Source organism: Ictidomys tridecemlineatus, chromosome 7 (genome assembly GCF_052094955.1).
Source record: "Ictidomys tridecemlineatus isolate mIctTri1 chromosome 7, mIctTri1.hap1, whole genome shotgun sequence".
Taxonomy (NCBI): Eukaryota; Metazoa; Chordata; class Mammalia; order Rodentia; family Sciuridae; genus Ictidomys; species Ictidomys tridecemlineatus.
The window spans coordinates 133,969,836-133,993,104 of record NC_135483.1 but is presented as its reverse complement, the minus strand read 5'-3'; the positions used below and the strand labels follow the sequence as shown (position 1 = coordinate 133,993,104).

General features: G+C 35.2%; 1 protein-coding gene across 2 annotated transcripts in view; it reads left to right on the top strand.

Annotated features, from left to right (window-relative positions):
• Grb14 (growth factor receptor bound protein 14) overlaps nt 1-23,269 on the top strand; it is a 113,260-nt gene that overhangs the window by 1,178 nt on the left and 88,813 nt on the right. For both annotated transcript variants that reach the window (XM_040294396.2, XM_005315729.5), the window contains exon 2: nt 269-401. In XM_040294396.2, coding sequence (XP_040150330.1) covers nt 269-401 — 133 coding nt within the window. The remainder of the gene's footprint in view (nt 1-268; nt 402-23,269) is intronic.

The window sequence follows — 23,269 nt, the reverse complement described above, 5'->3', positions numbered from 1 at the left end:
ATTAAAGTGCAGGAAATGGAGTTTCCATGTCTTGTGATTTTTTAAAAGGCAAAAAAAAAGTAGGACTATTGTAGATTTATTTGTATCAATTAACACTTTATTTTGATATCCAGAAAATATGTCACAGACCTTTCCAGTACACTTGATATATTATTAGAATTGTCATAGAGTGGTACATGTTGGCCTTAACAACACTTTTTAATCCTGACAGCAATTATATTTTACATTCTGCTTTATGTAAATTACATCCTATGTTCTCTCGGTGTAGGAGAAAAAAGAAAGATCTTGATGTTCTGGAAATGCCATCTATTCCAAACCCTTTTCCTGAGCTGTGCTGTTCTCCATTTACATCTGTGTTGTCATCGGGCCTGTTATCCAAAACGAATTCAAGGAAAAAACAGGTATGCATTTCTAAATTTTCAAATTCAAGTATTTTAGGAGTTCTGAATCAATACAGTTTTAAGATTTTCAGTATTATACAATATTAAAGAATTAGTGTGGCCTAAGCTAAATAACTCCATTGACTGACATAGTCCTTTGGGCTTGCTTTCCTCTTAGAGCCTTAGTTTTCTCAGCTGTATAATGGGAGTGTTAAAAGTTCCTTCACAGAGTCTTGAGATAGGTTAAAAGAGGTAATATATATGAAGTGCAGTGTCTAGAAGCTGATTTCATTCACTGGAAATGAAGGAGAGTTACGAGTGATAATAGATCATTGATTTTAAGTCAGGAATTGGAAGGGGGTGGGAAACGATAGTGAAAAGGGGATTGGCTGATCTCTTATAATGCTTTCTTTCATCTTCATTTTAAACCCCCACCTTGACAACCTTATTATTTACTAAAGGAAAGTGATGTAATGAATCTGGCAAAAGGTAATTTAAATTTAGGATTCAATGTGTCCTCTTCCTTTCAGTGAATTCCAGAGTTTGAAGGCTCTGGCTGCAGAATGCATATGACTTTTAAGTGATGATTAGAAGATAGCATTTATTTTTATGATTTTCTTTCTTTTCAAATTTCTCATGAGACAGACTCATGCAAATTAGATAATAATGACCAAGCAACCAAGTTAATCATGATTATATATTTTGAGAGAAAAAAAATCAGTGCCTTTGTAATAATTCATCTCTTATCAAATACTGCCTCCAAGTTTTGAACCAGCAAAACAAAGAGGATGTACCCTGAGTGTGGATAGTCATGACTAGAGGGGGATTTAGGGAAGAGTGTTTTTGTAGGTCAGGTTTAGCAAAGTGGAAAATGAGAAAAAGATGCTATGCTGTTATTGACTCCAGTAGGCTTCTTCTGTCCCGTTGGAGAAAGGTCACTGCATGTGCACGTACAAGCACAGGGTCCTGGCTTGACTTCTAGTGACTGATCCTAGAAGGGTATTCCACTTTACAGGATCCCTTCTTGCCAGTCTCTCCCTAGGCTCAAAGGCTGGGTTTCTGTGAAGAGTGTCCCCAGGTTTCAGAAAGAAAGGTTCCTTTTCTTTCTTTGATATTTCCTTTTGCCCCCACCTAGACTTTGCATTTAGAACTTGTCCCTTTTGTTTTTATTCTTTTGTACATGCTCAGTTCTTTGGAATGAGGGAGGTTTTGAGAACACATGAGTCTATCAGTAATTTCCCAAGCTCAGTATTGTTGTGACACACATATCTTTTTTTATAAGATGGTGTTCCTGGTCCAGTTATCTCTAGCTTTTAGTTGGGATGATGTAAGGGATTGTATGTAATTGTATTATTCTATCAAATATCACTTATGATGGAAATCATTTAGGAGAAGATGACTTTTCTTTATATTGTTTTTGATTTTTTTAACCATCCCAGTCATTTTAAAAATTCTTTTCTCCTAATAGGGAAAGTGGAGGATTGTTACTTGCTATTTACAAATAAGTGACCAGAAAGTTTAAGAGAACCCAGACTAGAAATATTAAATTTAATTTCGTCTTTCAAAACCAAAGTCAAAAAATCATTTTACAGAACAGACTTTTTTTTCTTCATTAAAAAAAACCAATATGACTATAAGTAGTAAAGTACATTGAAGCTACAAATAGGATATGCTTTATCTCTTTTTGCAAATAAAATGCCCCAAGGAATACAATATTGTAGAATTTCAGTATTATTATTTTAAAATGAGAGCTAGAATGACAGAATCTATATTCTTTAATCTTTCTCCCTCTTTTTATAGTGCTGGTCACATATAATCCTCAACCTATATCTTTATGTTTACCAATAATGCAGATTTAGAGTGTACCTTCCTTTATATACATACATGAGAAAAATTATTTTTAAACTCTATTTTTTTTCTAATTTCTGATTGAAATTTGCTAGGAAATCATCCTTTAGTAATGAACTCTAAACACCTATTACTTGAAGAAAAGTAAGGAGTAAGAGATCTTTAGCCCTCTTGTCTCAAGCTTTTCAGTCCCTGGGTCATTTTAATGCTTGGACACAGTTTGTGCAGTAAGTTTCGTTAATTACTTTCTGGGACTATATAGTATAACTGATTCAGATTAAGCTTTGTGAAACAGGGTGTTCTGGAATATTTGAGTTAGGAGGGAGTTTCAAGCTCATTTAGTCTAATGCCCTTCTTTTACAGAAGGTTTAGCAAAGTGGAAAATGAGAAAAAGATGCTATGCTGTTACTGACTATTCACTATTAGGTACCTAGCACTTCTTAGACTCAATTTACAAATGTGTAAATTGAGTCTAAGAAGTGCTAGGTACCTAATAGTGGCATAACTTCAACCTGAAATCTGCATTTCTTGAGGATTTGACTGAAATCTTTTAAGAGAACAAAATTTGGGCCATAAGAATTGTATAAGCAATAAACATACATCAGCATTATTAGCTACAACTCTACTTATAATACAAGAATATGAGGAATAACACATGCTATTTGTTAATATTTGTCTAAGAACCTGGAATTTCTCTATTCCCCCCCACCCACTTCTTGAAATGCAACTATCTCTTTGTGTTTTTTTTTTCTTTAGCTTTCCCATCCCTAAGATTGATGTGAAAAATCTATCAAGTTCTTGGACATATCAAGAAATACTTATGAGTGTCATTAATAACTGGCTTTTATGTATAGTTTATGATCCACTGGATATTATATTGTGAGAACAGAAGTGCCACCTACCTTTTAAGATTGAAAAATGAACATGCAAAACTGGAATTGGTTTGCCCATCCTTCTGCAGTTGAAATGAGGGAGATCAAAAAGAGTATTATGTCTCTGTGTGCTCTGCTTCTCACACACTGTTTCTGGACTACTTTGTAGTGAGTTAAGACTTTTTTGTATATTCTGGAAAAATAATGTCTTCCAAATAATTAAGGAATTAGTTTTCCATGTGCTCTGACTTTAATTTATTTCCTTTTGTCTGTCAGGGACTTTCAAAAGATAAATGAATCTCTGTCCCCAATTTAAAAGGCCTGTTATGTCATTTCTTTGTGATGTCAGTAATTATTCTGGTTTGTCTGTGCTGAGCCTGTATGTGTGCTCTAAAAGGAATCTTGGGTGACTGCTACATTAATTGAGTTTTCATATACTCCTTTTTTCTAATATGCACAGAAATAGAAACAAAATCTGCCACATTCTCAGTTTTGCAGACTCAGCGATTATCAAGATTTTGCACCATTTATTTTATATATTCCTTTTGTAAGTTTTCATTGTCTTTGTTGAAATGTTTTAGAGGAAATCATGGATATCTTGTCATTGGAACTCTACCTAGTTTTATAAGCATCTTTGAAAAAATGAATTAAAAAAATAAAACCCAAATGCCATTATTCTCTAACAAAAATAACAACAATGCCATGGTACCATCTAAAACCATCCATAATCAAATTTTCTCAGTTGGAATGGCACATGAAATCCTCAAATTACAAACTGGCTAAGTTTCAAAAGTCTGCAAATTAGTTCTTTGGGAGTTTAAATTCATTTTCAGATGGAAACAACAACATAAATTGTATTTTGGCCCTCCAAGCTGTTTTACAAAATCCCGTTTAATGTGAAATGAAACACAAATATATATGCAGAGAGAATAACAAAAACAATACTTGCTCTTTATAGGGTTTCAAACAAATCTATCTTTCTAAGAGCAATTTGCTACTTTTGAATACAGATGTTTGATGAATATAATTATTTTGTTGAAGTTATAAGTGTACAGATCTTTGTAGTAATGTTAAAGTAGGCTTTACAGCAATGCTTCTCAAAGTGTGGTTACTAAACCATTATCTTTGTCTTCAGAATACTTGAATCTCTTGCAGAACTCACTGAGTAGTAATGTCCTGGGAAAGGATAGAAGGTTTTGTCTTATGTTTTTCTTTTTGACATATGTACAGGATCAATTAGTGCTGCTCTTAATCTCTACCACTTTTAGAATCTGACCTTTCAAAACTGTGGACAAATCTATTTAGATGAGAAAAACTGGGAATATTGCAAATGGACTTTTGTAGCTATGCTAGCCATGTATTGATTGATTGGAGGAAACAGAGCCTTAAATGAACTAGCCTGAGAGGTTATATTTTAGTACCTGAAGGTCAATAGTTCAATGGTCTCATAAGAGATTAGAACTGAGAATTAGAAAGTCAGCTATCATGAAAACCACTTTCTCTGTTCTCTTTTATTCTCCAACAGGCATACCTCATAGTCTCTGCTTCTTGCAGATCCGTTTCATTTTCTGATATTTTTATGTAGTTTTGCTTGCCAGTGGACACCCCTAAGTTGTAACATTAGTGGATGAGTTCTTCATTACTGACTGGAGTCTGTATCTGGAGAGTTATTAGCTCAGTGTGTCCCACTCTTACCAGTTGTGGCCAAGGGGACAGCAGGGATGTGGACCAGTGCTTCCTCAGCAAGGGTGTGGGAGGTTCCGTGAGGAGGTACAGGTTCGGTAGGCATGGTATTTGGAGGCAGGGAAGAGACAGTGGACAGCTAGTGTCCTGGGAGAAAAAAATCTCAAACAAAAATAAGAGAGCACACAAACTAATTCTTTTCATATATGTGTGATGTAGGATGACACATGAATTTGTCTGTCTGACTTAGCCCTTCAGTTTCATGGTATCCAGTTTATTTGCCTCAATTTATTTAATATATGACACATATTTACTAGACAATGTTTTTAGTTGATGTCACTCTTCAAGGATGTCCTGAATGTACATCTTAGTGAGGCCCCTCAGCCATTGATGACAGGAGGTACCCACTCAGTATCCTCTCAACCTCATGCTAGTTGTCTTCATTTGTAGTAGAAGACAGCTGCCTCTTTCTATTTCAAAACTTAAATCCTCTAGCAGAGCTTCTATTTTTCAAGCTTTTACTTACAGTTTGGTTGATTCTCAGGGTACATTTGCAGTACAACCTTTATCTTCAATATGGGCTTATTTTTTCACTTTTTGAAAACCTAGTTTCTGCTTTGTTTTTCCCTGGGGACATATATAATGTTCTATCAAGAAGGGGAAAATGGAGTCATCCATGGATTAATAATATAAATGTGAATCAATTAATATAAAAAAGATTTCTGCAATCTTACGGATATTACTTTAGAAAATGTCTGCTCATATGGAAGAGTAATATGTTCTATTGTGTAAGTATACATTTACATGTGTTAGCAGGATTACATGTATAAGTGGGACTGGGAATTGTCTCTTCAGCGTTTTAGATGAAGTGTAGCTCCAGGGACACCCTAGGAAGGGCCACAAGGAGAGAGGGAAGTACCCAGAGTTAATTTAGTAGAGAAACAAATGAACTGATATAGGAAGGGAATCCTTGTCCTTTCTTTTGGCATAAACATTTAATATTTTTCAAAGCTGGAGAGAAAATAAACACATATAGGAGTTTTAATTTCTTAATGAGTTTATAAATGCTTTTGTTCAAAATATCATTAATAATTTTATGGTTTATTCACACATATAGATGTAATGCTATATGTTCTGGTTGGGTTTACAGGTCACTCTCAAGGTTTTAAAACCCTTAATAGCTCCAAAGAATATATAATATTCTTATATTATATTTATATATAATATTCTTATATTATATTTATATATAATATAAAACATCCTATGTACCACTTTTAATATTGTATCTGGAAAGAAGTGAGTCATTATGATGTGATTGAAAGATAGTGATCTGGGAGTCAGTCAGCACTGTTTTACGACTGCTAGGTGATGTGATAATAGACCATTGCCCACCCTTTCTGGGTCCTAAAGCTGTATAATTTTATTCTATTCCCAGAGCAAGTGATTTGGATGGCTCTTGAAGCACTAATGACTCGTGTGCTGTTAGATACAGGAGTTGTGGAAGGTTTCTTTGGTCTCACTGGTAGAAGCTCCCTCTCAGTCTCCATGCATGCACATCTTCCCATATGGTCACCACACCTCTTTTGATAAAGAGCACATTTGGGGTGCCTTTGGAGAAGGAGCACCAAGGCTACCTTCATGGAAATGATGGGAACAGGAGGGTTTGGATAAATTAAATATTGTGCATCAGAGTCAAGGTTTATAAAAAAGTGAATCAGGAAATGTCTCACATCCAAGAGGGACCAGGTTGAGGTGTGAAGATGAAGTACAGAACCAAGTATTTAAACTTAGAAATAAGAATATGAGATTAGATGTGAGCATTTGAGCTGGGGTTGTGGCTCAGTGGTAAAGTGCTTGCCTGGCAAGCATGAGGGCCTGTGTTCAAATCCTCAAGCACCAAAAAAAAAAAAAAAAAGATGTGAGCATTTGAGGCTGGTGGAGGTCCAATTGCATTTGGCTCTACTTGGCTAAAGTGTGTAGAATGAGTACATCCTCAGTCCTTCTCTGAATTCCTCTTGCCAAAAACCAAAGAGGAATACTTTGTGGTATTCTTATTTACTGTTATATCTTTCCACAAAGCCAACTTGGATCTATATATTTTTCATCTCTGCTGCTTCAATCCTAATTTAAGCTACTGCCTTTCTCCTTGCAGGAGCCATATCTGGAAGCCATACATGGCTTTGCTTTTACATTAGCCTATCTTGGTCCATTCTCCATACAGTTGTTACAGGGAATTTTTAGAAATGTAGATCATGTCATGTCACTCCCCTGTAGAAAAGTTTTGATAACTTACATTAAGTCTCTGTTTCTTACTTTGGCTTATAGGACTCTAGATGGTTTGACCCCTGTCTACTTTATAAACCTCCTGTGCATTTTACCCTCTGTTTATCATACTGAAGTTTCATCCTGTCTGTTGTGAACTTGAAATAAGCTTTCCCACCGCCCCGCTCTATATCAGATATTTGGCTTGACTGTTTTCTGGGCCTGGAAACCCTTTCTGGCTCTTTACATAGTTGACTCCTCCTTATTCTTTAGGTGTTAGCATAAGAACATCTGAGCAAGGTAAACTTTTTTGACCAGACTTCCCAAAGTAGCCTGCTTTTTTATTTTTATTTTTTTAAACCCTATTACATTTCTCAGTTTATTTCCTTTGCTGTTTTTACCATAATTTGACTTGCCTTACTTATCTATTTGGTCTAATTATGTATTGCTTTCCATAATCTGAATTGTTTTCTTTCTTTATCTGTTTGGTCTAATTATATATTGTTTTCCCTTCCAAATGGTTCATTGATTTAGGTTCTTATGTTCAAAGAATGATTGAGTGTACGGATTATTGAAAATAAGTACATAATTAAAACCAATTTTATCAAATTGTAACATATTTCTTCTAATCATGATAAATTATCTTCCTGGTCTTCATTAAATTAAAAATATTTATAATTCTATTAGAAGATTCTATTTACAAAAGTAAAATTATAGGTGAGAATCATGGACTAATTGGATTTTAGCAATCTATATTTTTTGCTTTAATTTTGCACATAGGAATTTTTAATCAAGTGTAATGAAATTAGTGGAGACATTTCTGACTTTATACAGTATTTTTCTTTAGTGCAATTGTAAGTGAAATGTGCATTTGGCTCTACTTGGCTAAAGTGTGTAGAATGAGTACATACTTTTCAGCTTTCTGTATATTTATAAAATCTGTACAGAAAATCTTGAATGGAAGTATCAGGTGGGTTTGAGTCTCTCAGACCAATGTAAACGTTAGCAAGTTTTAATTATTCAGTATTCATTTCACTGATGAAATATTTAAGTGAGTGGTCATTATATGGAAATGGAGAGACATATACCTATTAAATATATGCCAACACTCCCAAAGGGGTACACAAACTCATAGATTTAAGAAAACCAGTTTCCAGATCTTCATCTTCTATATGTACTTTTCCTTAAAATGTGTCTTCAAGAGAACCCATTTGTGTCCACATTCACATGATTTTTCCTGATACCTTGGGGCATGTCACCTTCTAGTGCATCACACTCAGGGAAAGTTCCTTTAATGAATAATTAAAGCATCATGAATCAGAAGGGATTCCTATCTTTTTATGCCTCAAACCTGGGGATTTTTTTTTTGGGGGGGGGGTACCTGGGATTGAACTCAGGGGCATTCAACTACTGAGCCACATCCCCAGCCCTATTTTGTAGTTTATTTAGAAACAGGGTCTCACTATATGCACAACCTCCAGTAGTGCAAGAAAACTTTATATATATTTAGAGACAGAGCTCATTACCTCATCATTGCTGAGGCTGGCTTTGAACTCTTCAATTTTCTATTTTTGACTTGAGTTTTTCCAGGTCCAGGCTATTGTCAGAGAAGATATAACACACAAGGAAGAGTTTCCTAAGAACAAAGTAAAAACTGCATCAATGAGAAACTTTGACTCCCGAAAATGGTCTTTTGTCATGTATTTCAAAATATTTTCTGCTATTCTTAATACGTATTTAGTTGGGTGTGGTGGTGTACACCTGTAATCCCAGCTACTGGGAAGACTGAGGCAGGAGGGTCAGAAGTTTGAGACCAGCTGGGGTTATTTAGTGAGACACTATCTTAAAATTAAATGGAAAAAAAAATTAAATGGGATGGGGATGTAGCTCAGTGGTAGAACATTTGCTTGGCATGTGCCAGGCCCTAGTTTCAATCTCCAGTAGTACAAGAAAAAATTATATATAGATGAATTTATAGACTAATATATAGATAGGGTGGATCAGTAGCTTAAAGAAAATGTGCTTACAAACACTGATATGATGTAGATTAGCACATCAGATAAGGTTCCCAGGGAAGCTGACTTAAAACATAAGTTTGCATAGGAAGTTTCCTGGGGAGAGCTCTTGGAAGCAAAAACTTCAGGAATGGACACAAGAAGTCAGTCTGCACTGCAGCTGTAGCAAAAGCCCCAACCCATCCCAGGAACTCTGGGTCTTGGATAGCCCTGCAGAATTGTTCAGAATTAGGGCACAGAGACTGGACTGCCCAGGAAATGCCTGACCTTAGACGTGGTAGCTCTCTTTAGCAGAGTGCAGTGGCAGGCAGGGAGGTCTTAGTTACAATTTCTTTCTTCTAGTCAGTTTTGCGTCTTTGTGAACAGAAGACCTGATAGGAGCAATTAGAGGAAGAAAAGTTAATTTTGGCTCACAGATTCAAAGGTCTCAGTCCATAGCTGACTTCATAGGTGTAGGCTCAATGTGAATCAGATATCATGGCAGAAGAACATGGCAAAGGAAAGCAGCTCAGGACATGGTAACCTGGAGGCAGAGAGTTCTGCTTACTGGGGACAAAACATATACTCGAAAGACACAACCCTAGTGAGTTACTTCTTCCAGGTGCTACTGCCTTTCTACAGTTACCTCCTCATTAGTCATATCAGCAGATTAATGTACTTACTAGGTTAAGGCTCCCACACCCAATTATTTCCCTTCTGAAAATGCTTGCATTGTCTCACACATGAGCTTATGGGGGACACTTCTATCTAAACCATAACAGTTATACTAGCTAATACTTTTAATAGCTGGGGCTACCAACAATTTCAGGTTATTGAGTAAAACTCAGTGATAAAACTCATACATGATTTCTTTCAGTTTTTTAGTGCTAATTCAGTATTGTGGTAAATTTGTTTTAGCAAATCATGTTATGAACTATTCATTTCCATTCCAGTTAGTTCTCATCATAATCTATAATATAGTATTTTAATATTTTCTACTTCTTAAAAAATTATATGCCAAAGATTGGACTGAATTTGTTTTTATTAAAAATATAAGAAATTTTTATCATCATCAGTACTTTATTTAATGGAGCTATTTCTAGTTCCATACTTGGTTTTTATTTAATTAAGTCTAAAGCTGAAACTCAGACATATAAATGTACATTCATACAATTACCAAAGGAATTCTATGTACTTTTTAGCACTTCATCTCCTTAGAACACTTGGTTCTGTATTATTTTAAATTTTGACTGCAATCAGCTATTTCTCTTATAAAATATAACCCATGATTTATTTTTTCAATGATTTATAGTAATTTTTCTCTTGGAATGATATTGATATCTCTATTCAATTGAAAATTAAAGTTAAATTTTACCTGATAGAATGTGTGTCTGATTTGGCTGATTGATATGTTAGGACTAACTTTAATTATGTGGTTGACATTTTTATTAAACTGAATATGCTAAATCTGAAATCATAAACTTTTGATGAAAATTCATTTCAAAGCTAAGACAAAAGCCACTTTTGAAAAAAAAGTTGCAAAAGCCTTAGAGTATGTTGGTTTGCTCAAGGTGTGATAAAATTAACACATTTTGTCCAGATATTCCTAAGAGTATTAGTTTAAACAAAGTGCATTTAAGTGAAAGAGTACTAAATCATTAATGGTAAAGCTTTGCTAATGAAATTGAGAAAATGAATGAATCTGACTGGGTAGCAAACCTTTTTTGAGTTATGTGTTTTCAATTTATTGTTTTCAGTTGTGTTATAGGAGGCCCTAAGCGATTCACCAGATGACAATTAAAGATGATTTTAGCTCAGATGAAATTCAAAAATTAACATTATCTTTCATCTCCTCTGTACCCCCTCTCTCCTTTACTGTATTAGCTTTTTATTACAGTAACAAAATATCTGGGATAACCAATGTAAAAGAGGAACGGTTTATTATGGCTCACAGATTTGAAGGTTTCAGCTTATGATTAGTTGACCCCATGATTTTTGAGTGTGTGGCAAGGCAGCCGATTGTTCTGAGGAGCTCTCATGGAGCAAAACTACAACCTTATGGTGACTGGGAAGTAATTAAGAGAGAGAGGGAGGAAAGGGCTGGAGTTGCAATCTCCCCTTCAAGGACATGACTCCAGTGGTCTAATTTCCTCCCACTAGGCTGCATCTCTCAAACGTTCCACCACCTCCTAATAGCACATGGACTTCGGACCAAACTTTTAATACATATGAAGGAGTGCTGGGGACGTGGCTCAAGCGGTAGCGCGCTCGCCTGGCATGCGTGCGGCCCGGGTTCGATCCTCAGCACCACATACCAACAAAGATGTTGTGTCTGCCGAGAACTAAAAAATAAATATTAAAAATTCTCTCTCTCTCTCTCTCTCTCTCTCTCACTCTCTCTTAAAAAAAATACATATGAAGGACATGAGAAACCCAAACAATAGCATTTATGCAACCTAATTTTCTTAGTACTTATTGTCATCTGACATATCACATGTTAATACATATTTGTGTTTACTCTTAGCCTTTTCCCCGTGGAACATAAGCTCTGCAAAGATAGGAACTTTGCTTTATCAAGTTTTATTTACTCAGTCTCCATCAGGCAAACAATACATGTTACTTAACAGGCTGTTGGTAAAGTTTTGCTGAATGAATGGATAAGTGTTTGGGGAAGGAGCAGAAAAATGATTTTTAAATGAGAGAATATTTGGGAATATACTGGTAGTTTAATAAGATATTGAATTTGTAAAGAAACTTAGAAACATGAAATTTAGTTTATTTTCTGGGAGGGGTCTGATATTGTTAGATGGTACAGAGATCCTTGTCAAGATAAACGTTTGAGTTTTGTTTTACCATTATAAGCACATTCTAAATTTGGATTATGCTTGCTCAGAATAAGTTCTGTTCTTTGTCTCTTTGTCCTCCTTGTAAGTATTTTCAGTCTACCAGCACATGTATGCCAGTTAAAAAACAAGGATACTTTATGGGGCTGAGTCCAGGAAAGTTTTTCAATCAATTCACATTCACAGTGGAAGATTACTTTCATTCTTGGGAAGGGTGACATATGCGTGTGAAGCACAGTATTCAGATGAAAGGGCTACTTTGGTATTATTTAATTGTGTATTGGCAAGACTCTGGCCAGTATCTGGTTTCTTTTTAGAGCCATTTTGCATTATATTACAGTACTCTGACCGTGCTGTGCCAAGGAAATTAAGATCAGCTGGAACACTCTGTAGGTCATTGGCTTGGAATCTTAGGGCACTGGGAACTTGATGTTTTGTTTTAATGACCTCATTTAGGCTGAACCTGCCTTTGTCCCCAAAGCATAAGGGTCCCTTTACAAACCATGCCTGCACCTTGGGAAAGATATGGGAGGGGTTCAGAGAAAAATGACTAAATATTTGAAGGTTTTTGGTCAACCTCCATGTATAACATACTTAATAAATAATGATTCTTTAGTTGAGAAAGATGAAGAGGAAGCATAAAGTCTCTCAACACTGATTTACCCACCAAAATCCATGATATTGGAGTATAATTTGAAGGTTGAGGATAGTTTTAAGAATAGTAAAGGGAAGAATGTTTATTGTTCATGTAGAGTTGATGGGTCTTATACTTTGTCAGGTGCTTTTCAAAGACATTTCCAGGGGATTTCCCTCTTGTGAAATGAAAAACCTCCTCCATATTTCTCATAATGGGAATATATGACGAGTGCATACATGTGGCTCATGCGGGGACTGTGGGAGGGTCATGGAGGAGTTGAAGTTGTTTGGTAAACACCTTTTGGAAAAAAAGTTTTAATTGAAAATGAGAGGAAACATTTTTACATGAAGATAAACATTCCTGTAGTTGAATAGAATCACAAATTCTAAAATTTTTAAGAACAAATTAAATATCTTTGCATTATTGAGTACCCTGAGATGGGAAGGGCTGTGCAATTACTTTAGTATGTTTTTAACGGTACATTGTAATCATACATTATAGTGTCATTCGTTGTGATTTATTTGTATGTGCACATAACATAATTAGGTCAACTTCATTGTCCAGGACCTCTCCTTTCCCTCCACTTCTCTCTTTTTCTGATTCCTGTCCTCTATTGGTTTTTCTGCTATTTTCATGAGATCCCTTCCCTCTGGTTTTTTTTTTTTTTTCTATAGCTTCCACATATGAGAGGAAACATATGACCCTTGACTTATTCCTCTTAACATGATTTAACATGATGTGCAATGGTGCCCCCACTCCCCTCACCTCCCCAATCCCTGCTGCCCATTTTGGGTAGTTCTGGTGAAAACATTTGAGAAGCAATAGTGTAGTTTTCGGTTCTGTGAGAAGTGAGTCTTTGTAACCCTCTAGAGAGGTTTTTGTTTTGTTTTTTTTAAAATCATCTCTCCTTTCTTCTCTAGCCAAAGTTCTTTTTTTCAAGAGAGTCTCTGATTTTACTGGTACCTGCATCTGTATTGAGGCCTTTGGGTTTTTAAGCATTTGAATAGTGTTTTCTATTCAACTTTTCTGCATCTTGGCAGGAAATTGGTGTCACCAGAGTCTCTGAGGACCACCTTACTCCTGAAGATCTATTTCTCAGTTCTTATTTCAATGTCTCAGGAGTTTGGAACATTTTTGACTGTTCTTTCCATCCTGAAACACTTTGCTGACCTCTCCCTCCTGCAGATTTCTGCTGTAGGATTTTAGTACTGGTGTCCTTAAGAGCTTTGTCTTAAAACTTATTTTCATTTTATTGCCTGGGTGAACTCATCTACTTCCATGGCCTCAACTGTGGTATTATAAATCTAGACTAGAATTTTATCCTGGGCTGCCTGCTGGATTCCTTCACTTATAAAGCCCCTGTGCATCTCAACCCAGCATATTCCAAACAAATCGAATACTTTTCCTCTTAAACTTGCTCTTTACCCTCTGTTTCCATTCATTGGGAATGGAATGCTGTCTCCCCACATTAAAAAATCAGAAACCTTAACTCACCTTCAGCATCTTTCATTCTTGTCTCTCCTTATCCAGTTGGTTATCAAGTCCTTTTGAGAAGACAGTTCTGAGATTTATCCACCTTACATGACCTGTGTGGCATTGTAGTAGTTCAGGCCATATCATCTCTTTTATGACCACTTTGAGATTCTCCTCCTTGGTTACTCTAATTTTTTTGTATGTTCTTCTATTCCTAGGAATATTATATGTTTTGACTTTTTTTAATTAAGGAAGCAAAATTCATAAAACATAAAACTAATCTCTAAAAATATTCTTAAGCTTTTAACCATATTTATAGTGTATCTAGTATATTCATTTATATTATCATGCCAACATTGTGTTTGTCTAGTTTCAAAACATTTATATACCCTAACAGCATCACTTTTTCCATTAAACAGTCACTCCCCATATTCCCCTCCATGTCCCTATAGCCACCAGTCTACATTTTGTCTCTATGGATTTACCAATTCTAGACATTTCATAAAAGTAGATTCATATGATATATAACCTATAAACTTTTGTCTGGTGTCTTTAACTTATACTGTTTTTGAAGTTTATCATTTTGTAGTGTGTGAGGTGCATTTTTCCCATGAAACAATTCCCAGCATGTAGAGATATAACTTTTTTTTTTTTTTTTTTTAGAAATAAGATGTTGTTCATATAGTATGTGGTTGCTCTCTCTTTGTGCCTTTGTTCCCAATTCTATTTTGTTTCTCCTTTCTTTCTTCTCTACGGGAACTGATGTTCTGAGGTTGATGAGTATCCTTTACTTCTGCATTTTTATACCTTTACAAAACATAGAGCACTGTAACTGTAACATTTTAATCATGTATTCAAAATATTTTGCTCTGCAACTTACTGTTTTCAGTTGACGTTTTTGATTAATCCATATTAATGAATGTAGATCCAACTTTAATCGTATTTAATTGTACATAGTTATCATAACTTATTGTTTCTCCATCATAATAACTTAGCTGTGTGTATATTCTTGTCCTGTGTGCAAGGTTTCCCTACAGTATGTGTATAGGAGGGAATTGCTCAGCTGTTGAGCAGATGCCTGTTCAGTTTTACTAGATATTGTGGCTTATTTTACAAAGTGGTTGCACACACCAGCACTATTGCCTCTGTGTTTTCAGAATTTTTAGTTTTTCCCAATGCTTAACAAAATGTAGTTGCTGTGTTAATTTGTATCACCTTAACTTTTTGTAAGGTTGAACATCTTTTCATTTACTTCTGGCCATTTTCCTCTCTTCTTTGTGAATTATCTGTATTTTTCTACTGTGTCATTTGTCTTTTTTTAATGATCGGTGGTGAGAGTCCTTTCTGTGGTATAGATAGTAGTCTTTTGGCAACTATAAATGTTGCAATTCTGTTTTCTCACTAATTGTGATTTGCCTTAACTTTGTTTACAGGGTCTCTTAGGATACAGGACACTTTTATTTTAGTTTAGTTAAATCTACTTTTGTGCGTCTTATTTATTTAAGAAATTCTTTTCCTCTGTCTTGTGAATGTATTCTCATCTAGTCATTTTAACATTTTCCTTTTTGCTTTGGTCTTTAATGCTGCTTGATATGTTTTTATATATAATAGGAATCTAAGTTTTTTCCAAATGAATATACACTCATACAAATACCGTTTATTAAACTAATCATCTATTCTTTTGCCAAAGCTTTTAAAAACTTTCTTTAAACTGAGTGTTGAGGCACATGCTTGTAGTCTCAGCTACTTGGGAAACTGAGGCAGGAGGATGACTTAAGCTCATGAGTTCAAGAACAGGGAGAAAGGATGGTGGTGGAAGAAAGCAGCTGGGAGATGGCACCAAGAAGCAGAGAGAGAGAGAGAGAGACTGTTCTCCTTACCACAGACAAAATATAAACCCTAAGGACATGCCCCCTTCAACGTACCTCCTCTAGCCACACTCTACATGCCCACAGTCATCACCCAGTTATTCCCTATCAGGGGATTAATGCTTTGCCTAGGTTAGGACTCTCATAACCCAATCATCTCACTAAACTTTCTTGCATTTTGTCTCACACATGAGCTTTTGGGGGACACTTCTTATCTCAACCATTACATGGGTAGTTTTGCAGAATTCTAGAGGTATGCTTCGCTGAGACATCCCTCTTACTTGGTGTAACCAATGTATATACCTGATGGAGAAGAATGAATTTTATATTTATCCACACATTCCTTTAATCAATATTAGCCTGGCCTTGACTAGTGTCTATATAATATTTAAACTTATAATTATACAAAATTTGGATTTAAAATGCAAATGCTTTTGATTTCTTTGAACAAATTAATGTATACTCTGCGGGAGGCAGTCTGAGTAGTTTAAAACAGTGCAACATCTCTTCTCTCATACTGGTTAATGAGGAACATATATCATGCCTTTATATTAGTAGTGACACAGTTTTTAATGTACTTTCAAATATGTTGTCATTTTTATTCTTTTAAAATATGGGCATAGTCAGTAGAATACTTAGCTTTTTCCCAATTTAGTAGATAGAAAAAAAAATTGGATCCAAGATCATGGGCTAAATCATATAGATAATGCTTAACAGAGCCAGGACTTGACCCCAGATTTTCAGATTTCAATGACAGTTCTCACTTGACATGAAATTGATAGTTAGAATTCTACTTGAAAATAAAATTATATTAAAAAATTTACTTCTTTTTTTTTAACATTGCAAATATTTAAATAGTGACAAAAAGAGACATCCTTTAAACCACACATCAAACCCAACCTTAATATATTCTGATTTCCTTTTACCTCCAGGGTATTTTTTCCTATGGTATTGTTATACTGACTTAAAGAAATATGAAAAAAAGAATTATTGTTTTAAGAAATGTCAGAAATTTGTATTATTATTATTATTTTTAATTTGTAGAGTTTTGAATTATTTTCAAAATTACCAGGGAATTTGGATTATTCTAAGATCAGGATATAGTCTAACTAAAAGGGCTTAGCTGTACTCTGGGGTGTTTAATTAATTTTTATTGACATATTCTTGTCTGGGATTTAAATGAGATTTAAGTCAGTAAAATTCCTGCCTAGTGGTCTAGAGAACAGTTCAACACAGTGAATGAAGTGAAGAGAAAAAATGTATTTTTTTAACCCTTTTCTCACTTTGGACAGAGTCCAGGTCATCTACAGAAACAGTAAGGATTTGGGAGTGGATTTGTCCTGCAAGTTAGATACTTATCATTAGAATAAATGATGGTCTATAAATATGAGTACAGAGAATATTGTTTTTTAAAGCATGGAATCAAAAAATGATTCAAATACTTAGATAAAAGTCCATTTTAAAAGCAAAATTTGACCATTGTTATCGATATGATCATTGTTCTTACAAAAGTTATCTTACATCTTATACTTCAGGGCGGTGATTCTCTAGCCTCAGTAGGCATGTCACAGTGAGTTTTTATGTAAGTAAAGATTCCTGGATCTTATCCCTGAAGCATTTGTTTGTTTGTTTGTTTTTTACTGCCTTTTTTGTTTCTGTGCTGGAGATTGAACCAAGGGGGCCTCATGTATGCTCCTGCTCTAACACTGGGCTATATCCCCAGCCCTGAGAATCTATTTCTTTATGCTGAGGTATTAGAAATTTTAACTAGCACCTGCTGGGAGATTCTTATAACTCTAATGCAGTTTAACTCAAGGCGACTTTTGAAGAAATCCTGAAATAATAGGATTGAATCAGGGTTTTGACTCACGACATATCTCCTTCAGAGAAAAGACTGGAAATCTGTCACCCTTATAGGAGCAGAATTTACTCATACATGCGCGTACTATATATATTTGTGGTTCTATAACATTTTTCTAAAGAATAACACATGTCTAAATCTGTTTGCTTATCTAAAAGCCAAGTGGGTTTTGCTTGAATTTTAAATTGTTTGCATTTAAAATCAAAGCGTACTTATTGTTTAATAAAGAAATTCCTTGGCACTGTGAATTGTCCTTGCTTCAAGACTGTTGAAGTGGTTGTGAAGTATCTCACATAGGGGGCGCTGTTTAAATATATTTTTTGTCTTGAGTAGTTCCAAAATCATACAGCAGAAGGGGCATATTTTAAATGACACCAGGAAACTGTGACCTGATTGTTTTAGCACGAATTATTCCACATCACACTGTTAATTTATTTCATTTATATTACTAGAGAAATATTCTTTGAAATTAATGATATATTGGAGAAAGTACTGCAAAGTTCTCCTAAGGATATTATTTGAAGAAAAATGTTTTAAACATGTATTTAATTATGATTTATTTTCTCATTTGAATCTAAATTAGATTCATGTTCTAGATGATGAACAGTGGCTCCAACTAGCATGTCTTCTATGTTAGGGTTTCTAAGAACTAAGAATTAGGATTCTGATATGCTAATGGGCTAGTTGATTATGAAACTAGAATTGATGAGTTATTTCCTACAGCATATTTGTTGAATAAAATTTTATAGTATTTTGCCTAAAAATTGAATGTATATATACAGACATGTATATAAAATGCAAACAATATTATATCATTTTTCCTCATTTCTTCCAGATTTAGTGCATATATAAACATTTTGTTTATGATATAATGTTCTTTTTATGTAGCATCTTTCCAAATGTGCTTTTATCAATTCTAGTTACAGTAAAATAAAGCATCTTGAGTTAGGTTAAACAGAAAAGGAATGGCTCATTTATCATTCTTTTTGTTAAATTGTGAACTTTTTTGTTGAAGTTAGTGACTGTTCCTTGTTATTCTTTTTATCTCTTTACTGTCTACTATGAAACACTGGACAAGTAATGAGTATCACTGTTTGTGTCAATCCCTAGATGCAGTCTAGGATTAAACATGGCTGGGAATTCTTTGCTGCACTCCCATTGAGACGAAGAATGTGTGTTTCCTCTGAAATCTTGGAGGGCTCTGATTATTTGACCAATATACTTCATTGGAAATGACAGTGTGACAGTTTCTGGTCCAAGACTTTGAAAAACTGGCAGCTTCCATTTCCTGCTTTTTGGTTATATATATATATATATATATATTTTAAACCTGAGCTGCCTTATTTGAGCTATGTCTAGCTATATTGGGAACCTCCATTCTGGAGAAGTCATGTAGGTTTTCTGATTGATAACCTCAGCTGAGTCCAGCTTTGCAGGCAAAGACCTGCCAAGATGTTAGACATGAATGAAGCAGTTAGGGATGCTACAGACCAGCCTATTCTCCTACTGGATGCCTTGTGACACTTCATTGATACCATACAGAGCAGAAAAATGGCCCAGATAAGCCCCTCCCTATTTCACAAAATCATGAGATATAATTCAAAAGGTTGTTGTTTTAAGGCACTGTGTTTTAGGACACTTTATTATGTATTAATAGAGGATCACAAAACAGACTCAATTCTTGAGTGTAAAGTAGATGATTGCAACTAAAAGTAATCTTAGAAAACAATTTAACTCCCCTCTTTTGCAGGGAAAAACTATATTCCAGAGAAATGAAGTGACATGTTTAAGGTCATCTAAACAGTTACAATCTCCACTCCTTCTCCTTTTCTGTTCAGTCTTCTCCTCCTGTCTTTTACTCTTGCCCTCTTTCTATCCTCTACCTTCTCTTCTCTTCCATTTCTCCCTTCTTGTCTTTCTTCTTCATTCTCTCTCACCCTCTCTTCTCTTTGCCCATCATCTTATTTCTCTTAAAATTAACATAGGTTAAATCATAGCTAGAAATATATGCCTATTGTTTTTGCTACTAGTAGACATAGATATTAATGTTTATGAGATAATTTTTTTTGTACTTTTCATCTGGTAAGGATAGGCATAGACATGTAACCTAAAAAACACCTGAAGAACGGCTACCTACCATATCAGAAAGAACTTTTATCATCTCAAAAAGGACTCAAAAGAATTTGTTTCAGAAATACTCATTCCAATCATTTTGTACGATTTAACTGCTATTATAGAAAGCTACATTCCACATAGCTACTCAGGAGATCAAGGTAGGAGGATCATATGGTTGAAGCCAGCCTGTGCACCTTAGTGAGACCCTATCTCAACAAAACACAATATTTACTAAATTAGTGATGCACACTAGTAATGCTTATATACAGTCAACCTCAATATTAATGCAATTTGTATTTTGAAATTTCTTGGTTAATTTGGAGGCCTGGAATGTGTTTTCCCATAGAAGCAAACATAATAAACCTTAAGTGTAATATTGGAAATAATCACCATATTTATTGGTTTCTATGAGCAAATGCTTTCCACATTACTGCTTAGCATCTGTAAACCCACCAGTTTAGTGCCTCACTTTGTTTTATCAGAGGAACTTCCCATTTGTTCATCAATGGGAGAGAAGGTTCAGCAGGCTCTGTATGAAAGGAAAAGTGTATTCTGCTGGGGAAGAGGGAAAGAAAGGAGCAACAGCTTGGTTCAGAACTTCCTGTTGGTTAAATTTGTAGTTCAAGTCAGTTCTGGTGTATCTTCTCTGCTCCTTTCTCCATGGGTCCTAAGGACTGGTTTACAGGCTTTTCTGTCCATCCCTCCTGGTACCTTCCTCTTTCTAAGATATCACTTGTAAATTCACTTGAGAACAGGATGAAGTCTGTGTTTTCCTATGTTCCTATTTCTGATAGTAAGGACCGACTGACCCACCCTTCCTTCCTTCCTTCCTTCCTTCCTTCCTTCCTTCCTTCCTTCCTTCCTTCCTTCCTTCCTTCCTTCCTTCCTTCCTTCTCTTTCCTTTATTCTTCTCTAGTCCTTGCCTCTCCCCTTTCTTTCCCTTCCCATATCTCCACTCCTTCTCCTTTTCTGTTCATTCTTCTCCTCCTGTCTTTTACTCTTGCCCTCTTTCTATCCTCTACCTTCTCTTCTCTTTTATTTCTCCCTTCCTGTCTTTCTTCTTCTTTCTCTCTCACCCTCTCTTCTCTTTACCCATCGTCTTATTTCTCTTAAAATTAACATAGTTTCTTTCATGCCTTGGGGAATTATTAACTGGTATAAAGTCCTCAGTTTGTTTTTAGATTTAGGGAAGGTGGGTGGCATTGCTCCGTATCTTACTGCTTATATAAGTTTAAAACAAAGTATTTCTACTAGATTGTGAACTTTTGAAAGGTGGGACTGTGTTTAGTTTTTATTTATCATCCCTAATGCTTAACCTTATTTCTTGTGTAAATGAAAAAAAGATTAAAATCTCAGCTGGGACCTTTCTTGTGAGTATTTCTGTGCTGTGAGAGGGTGAAATGCACTGCCCACTTGAGCATCCGGTGAATGCCTGCATGCTGCTGTTTCTAGCCTGCGTGTTGTAAGTTTTGAACTTTGCCTTTGGTTTTCTCTTTCACTTTCACTGTTGTTCTGGTGGTGCTGCTGGATGTTTTGTTAGGAGACCATCAGTGGAGCTGAAATGCTTCCATTTCTTAGATGCAATAGATGTAGGTCTATAGGTTATTTGAAGAATTAAGGAGTAGACTTAGGAATCTTTCTTTTCAGTTGTTTTTTTGGGTGACAAATGAACCATAGTTATTTACTCGAGCAGAATAATTTATATTGTGACATTCCAACTTTCACCAGATAAGACAAAGCTTGTGCTGAAAAAGTTCAAGGTAATTTTTGAATTTTTGTTTCTTTGAGTCTGATTTGCAGTGTAAAAATAAGATGCCAAGAAGTTCCAAGTCAAAGAACAAATTATTCCACAGCACATTATCTTTGTGCATTTCAGCTTTTTTTTTTCCTCTAGCTATTCTAAACTATTTGCTATTTTTGTCTTCTTAGACCAAATATACTTTGGATATATTTTTCAAGTCATCAAGAAGGAAAACATAGCTCTGTGAGAATCCTAGATAGTAATTTTAGGAGGAATTTAGAATAATATTTAAGGAAACTTTTTGTTAAAGATTTTGGTTCTTAATTCCCCCCTTTTAAGAAAACTGACATTTTAATATCTTGAAGAGTATTAATTACTTTCTTCTTATTTTAGGGTTCAGGATCACTTAAATTTCACTAGAAAAAACTTTTTAGGAAGTTAGTGTTTAAAATGATCTGAAGACTTTTCACTTTACTAAAATTTGACTTATTCCTATTACATATTTGATAAAAAAGAAAATTTTGCTATGTGATTTTTAACTGTTTTATCCCTTATGTTTGAAAATAACTAATTTGTAGTTGTGCTAATGTGGAACACCTATGTGTACTCTAAGTTGGAAGTCCATATTTATGTACAAACATCAAATGCAGTCTTTATGTTTTCATTGAGAATGTTTCTGTTAGACTTGTGATCATATTTCTGCACCACTGCAGTAGGCTTTAGGTGTCATCAACTGGTCTCCCAGAGAGAACCTTTCTCTTTTTTTCTAAGTCATAGCTGGAGTACTTAGTACTTGGTACTTTTTTCAAAAACCCAAATCCTAACGTGGCATTCCTTCATGTTCATTCTGAGTCGCTCCTTCCTGCCTGTTGAGAAGCACCTGAGCTCTTTCTTGCTTACAACTTCCTCTGATTTGACTCCTGACTCTGTCCCCTTCCTCTGATTTGACTCCTGACTCTCTCCCCTTCACCTGCTGTCTCACTGCACATCTTTCTTTCCCTTTCAGACAGAGTTTGTCATCCCAGAGTGAACTGTCACCTTTCCCAAAGAGCATGTCCCAATCTCCTTAAGGAGAATAGATCACGTGCTCCTTGCACTCCGCTATGTCCATTGCATTTGTTTTCATGGTGTCCATAAGGTCTGTGCCCTCAGGCTTCTTTCTACTCTTTTGAGCCACTGGGTCATCAGACTGCTAAGAATAAGGGTGACATCTCACTCATCCTCGGCACAGAGCCCAGGGTATGCTAGGATTTTAATATGTTTATTGAATGAAAGAATGAGTGGGCTTTCCAAACTAAAAATTCTTAATGTCCCTTTGGCTACATAAACATTGATTTATTGCAAAATCCTTTGCATGCTCTCCAGTTATTGGGTCATCTGGGCTTGTTCTATTGTTTCATTGATTTATCTAACACATGCCTTTTTCTTCCATGTATAGATACTGAGCTGGGCTCTGGTGAATGAAACAGACAAGAACTAACTAATGGGTCTGATATTATTCTCTGACATTTGAGGAGTAAAATTATTTTTATGAAGATCTCTTAAGTGAGGGCTGGCAGAAACTAATTTTAATATTTAATGTGAAGTCTGACCTCGAAGAACAGTAGAACTCCACTCTTCTTTCTTCTCTAAATGCTGTTTTTCCTTTATAAATTGGCTTTTGTTTCAAAAGTTTGAAGGAGAACATCCTGT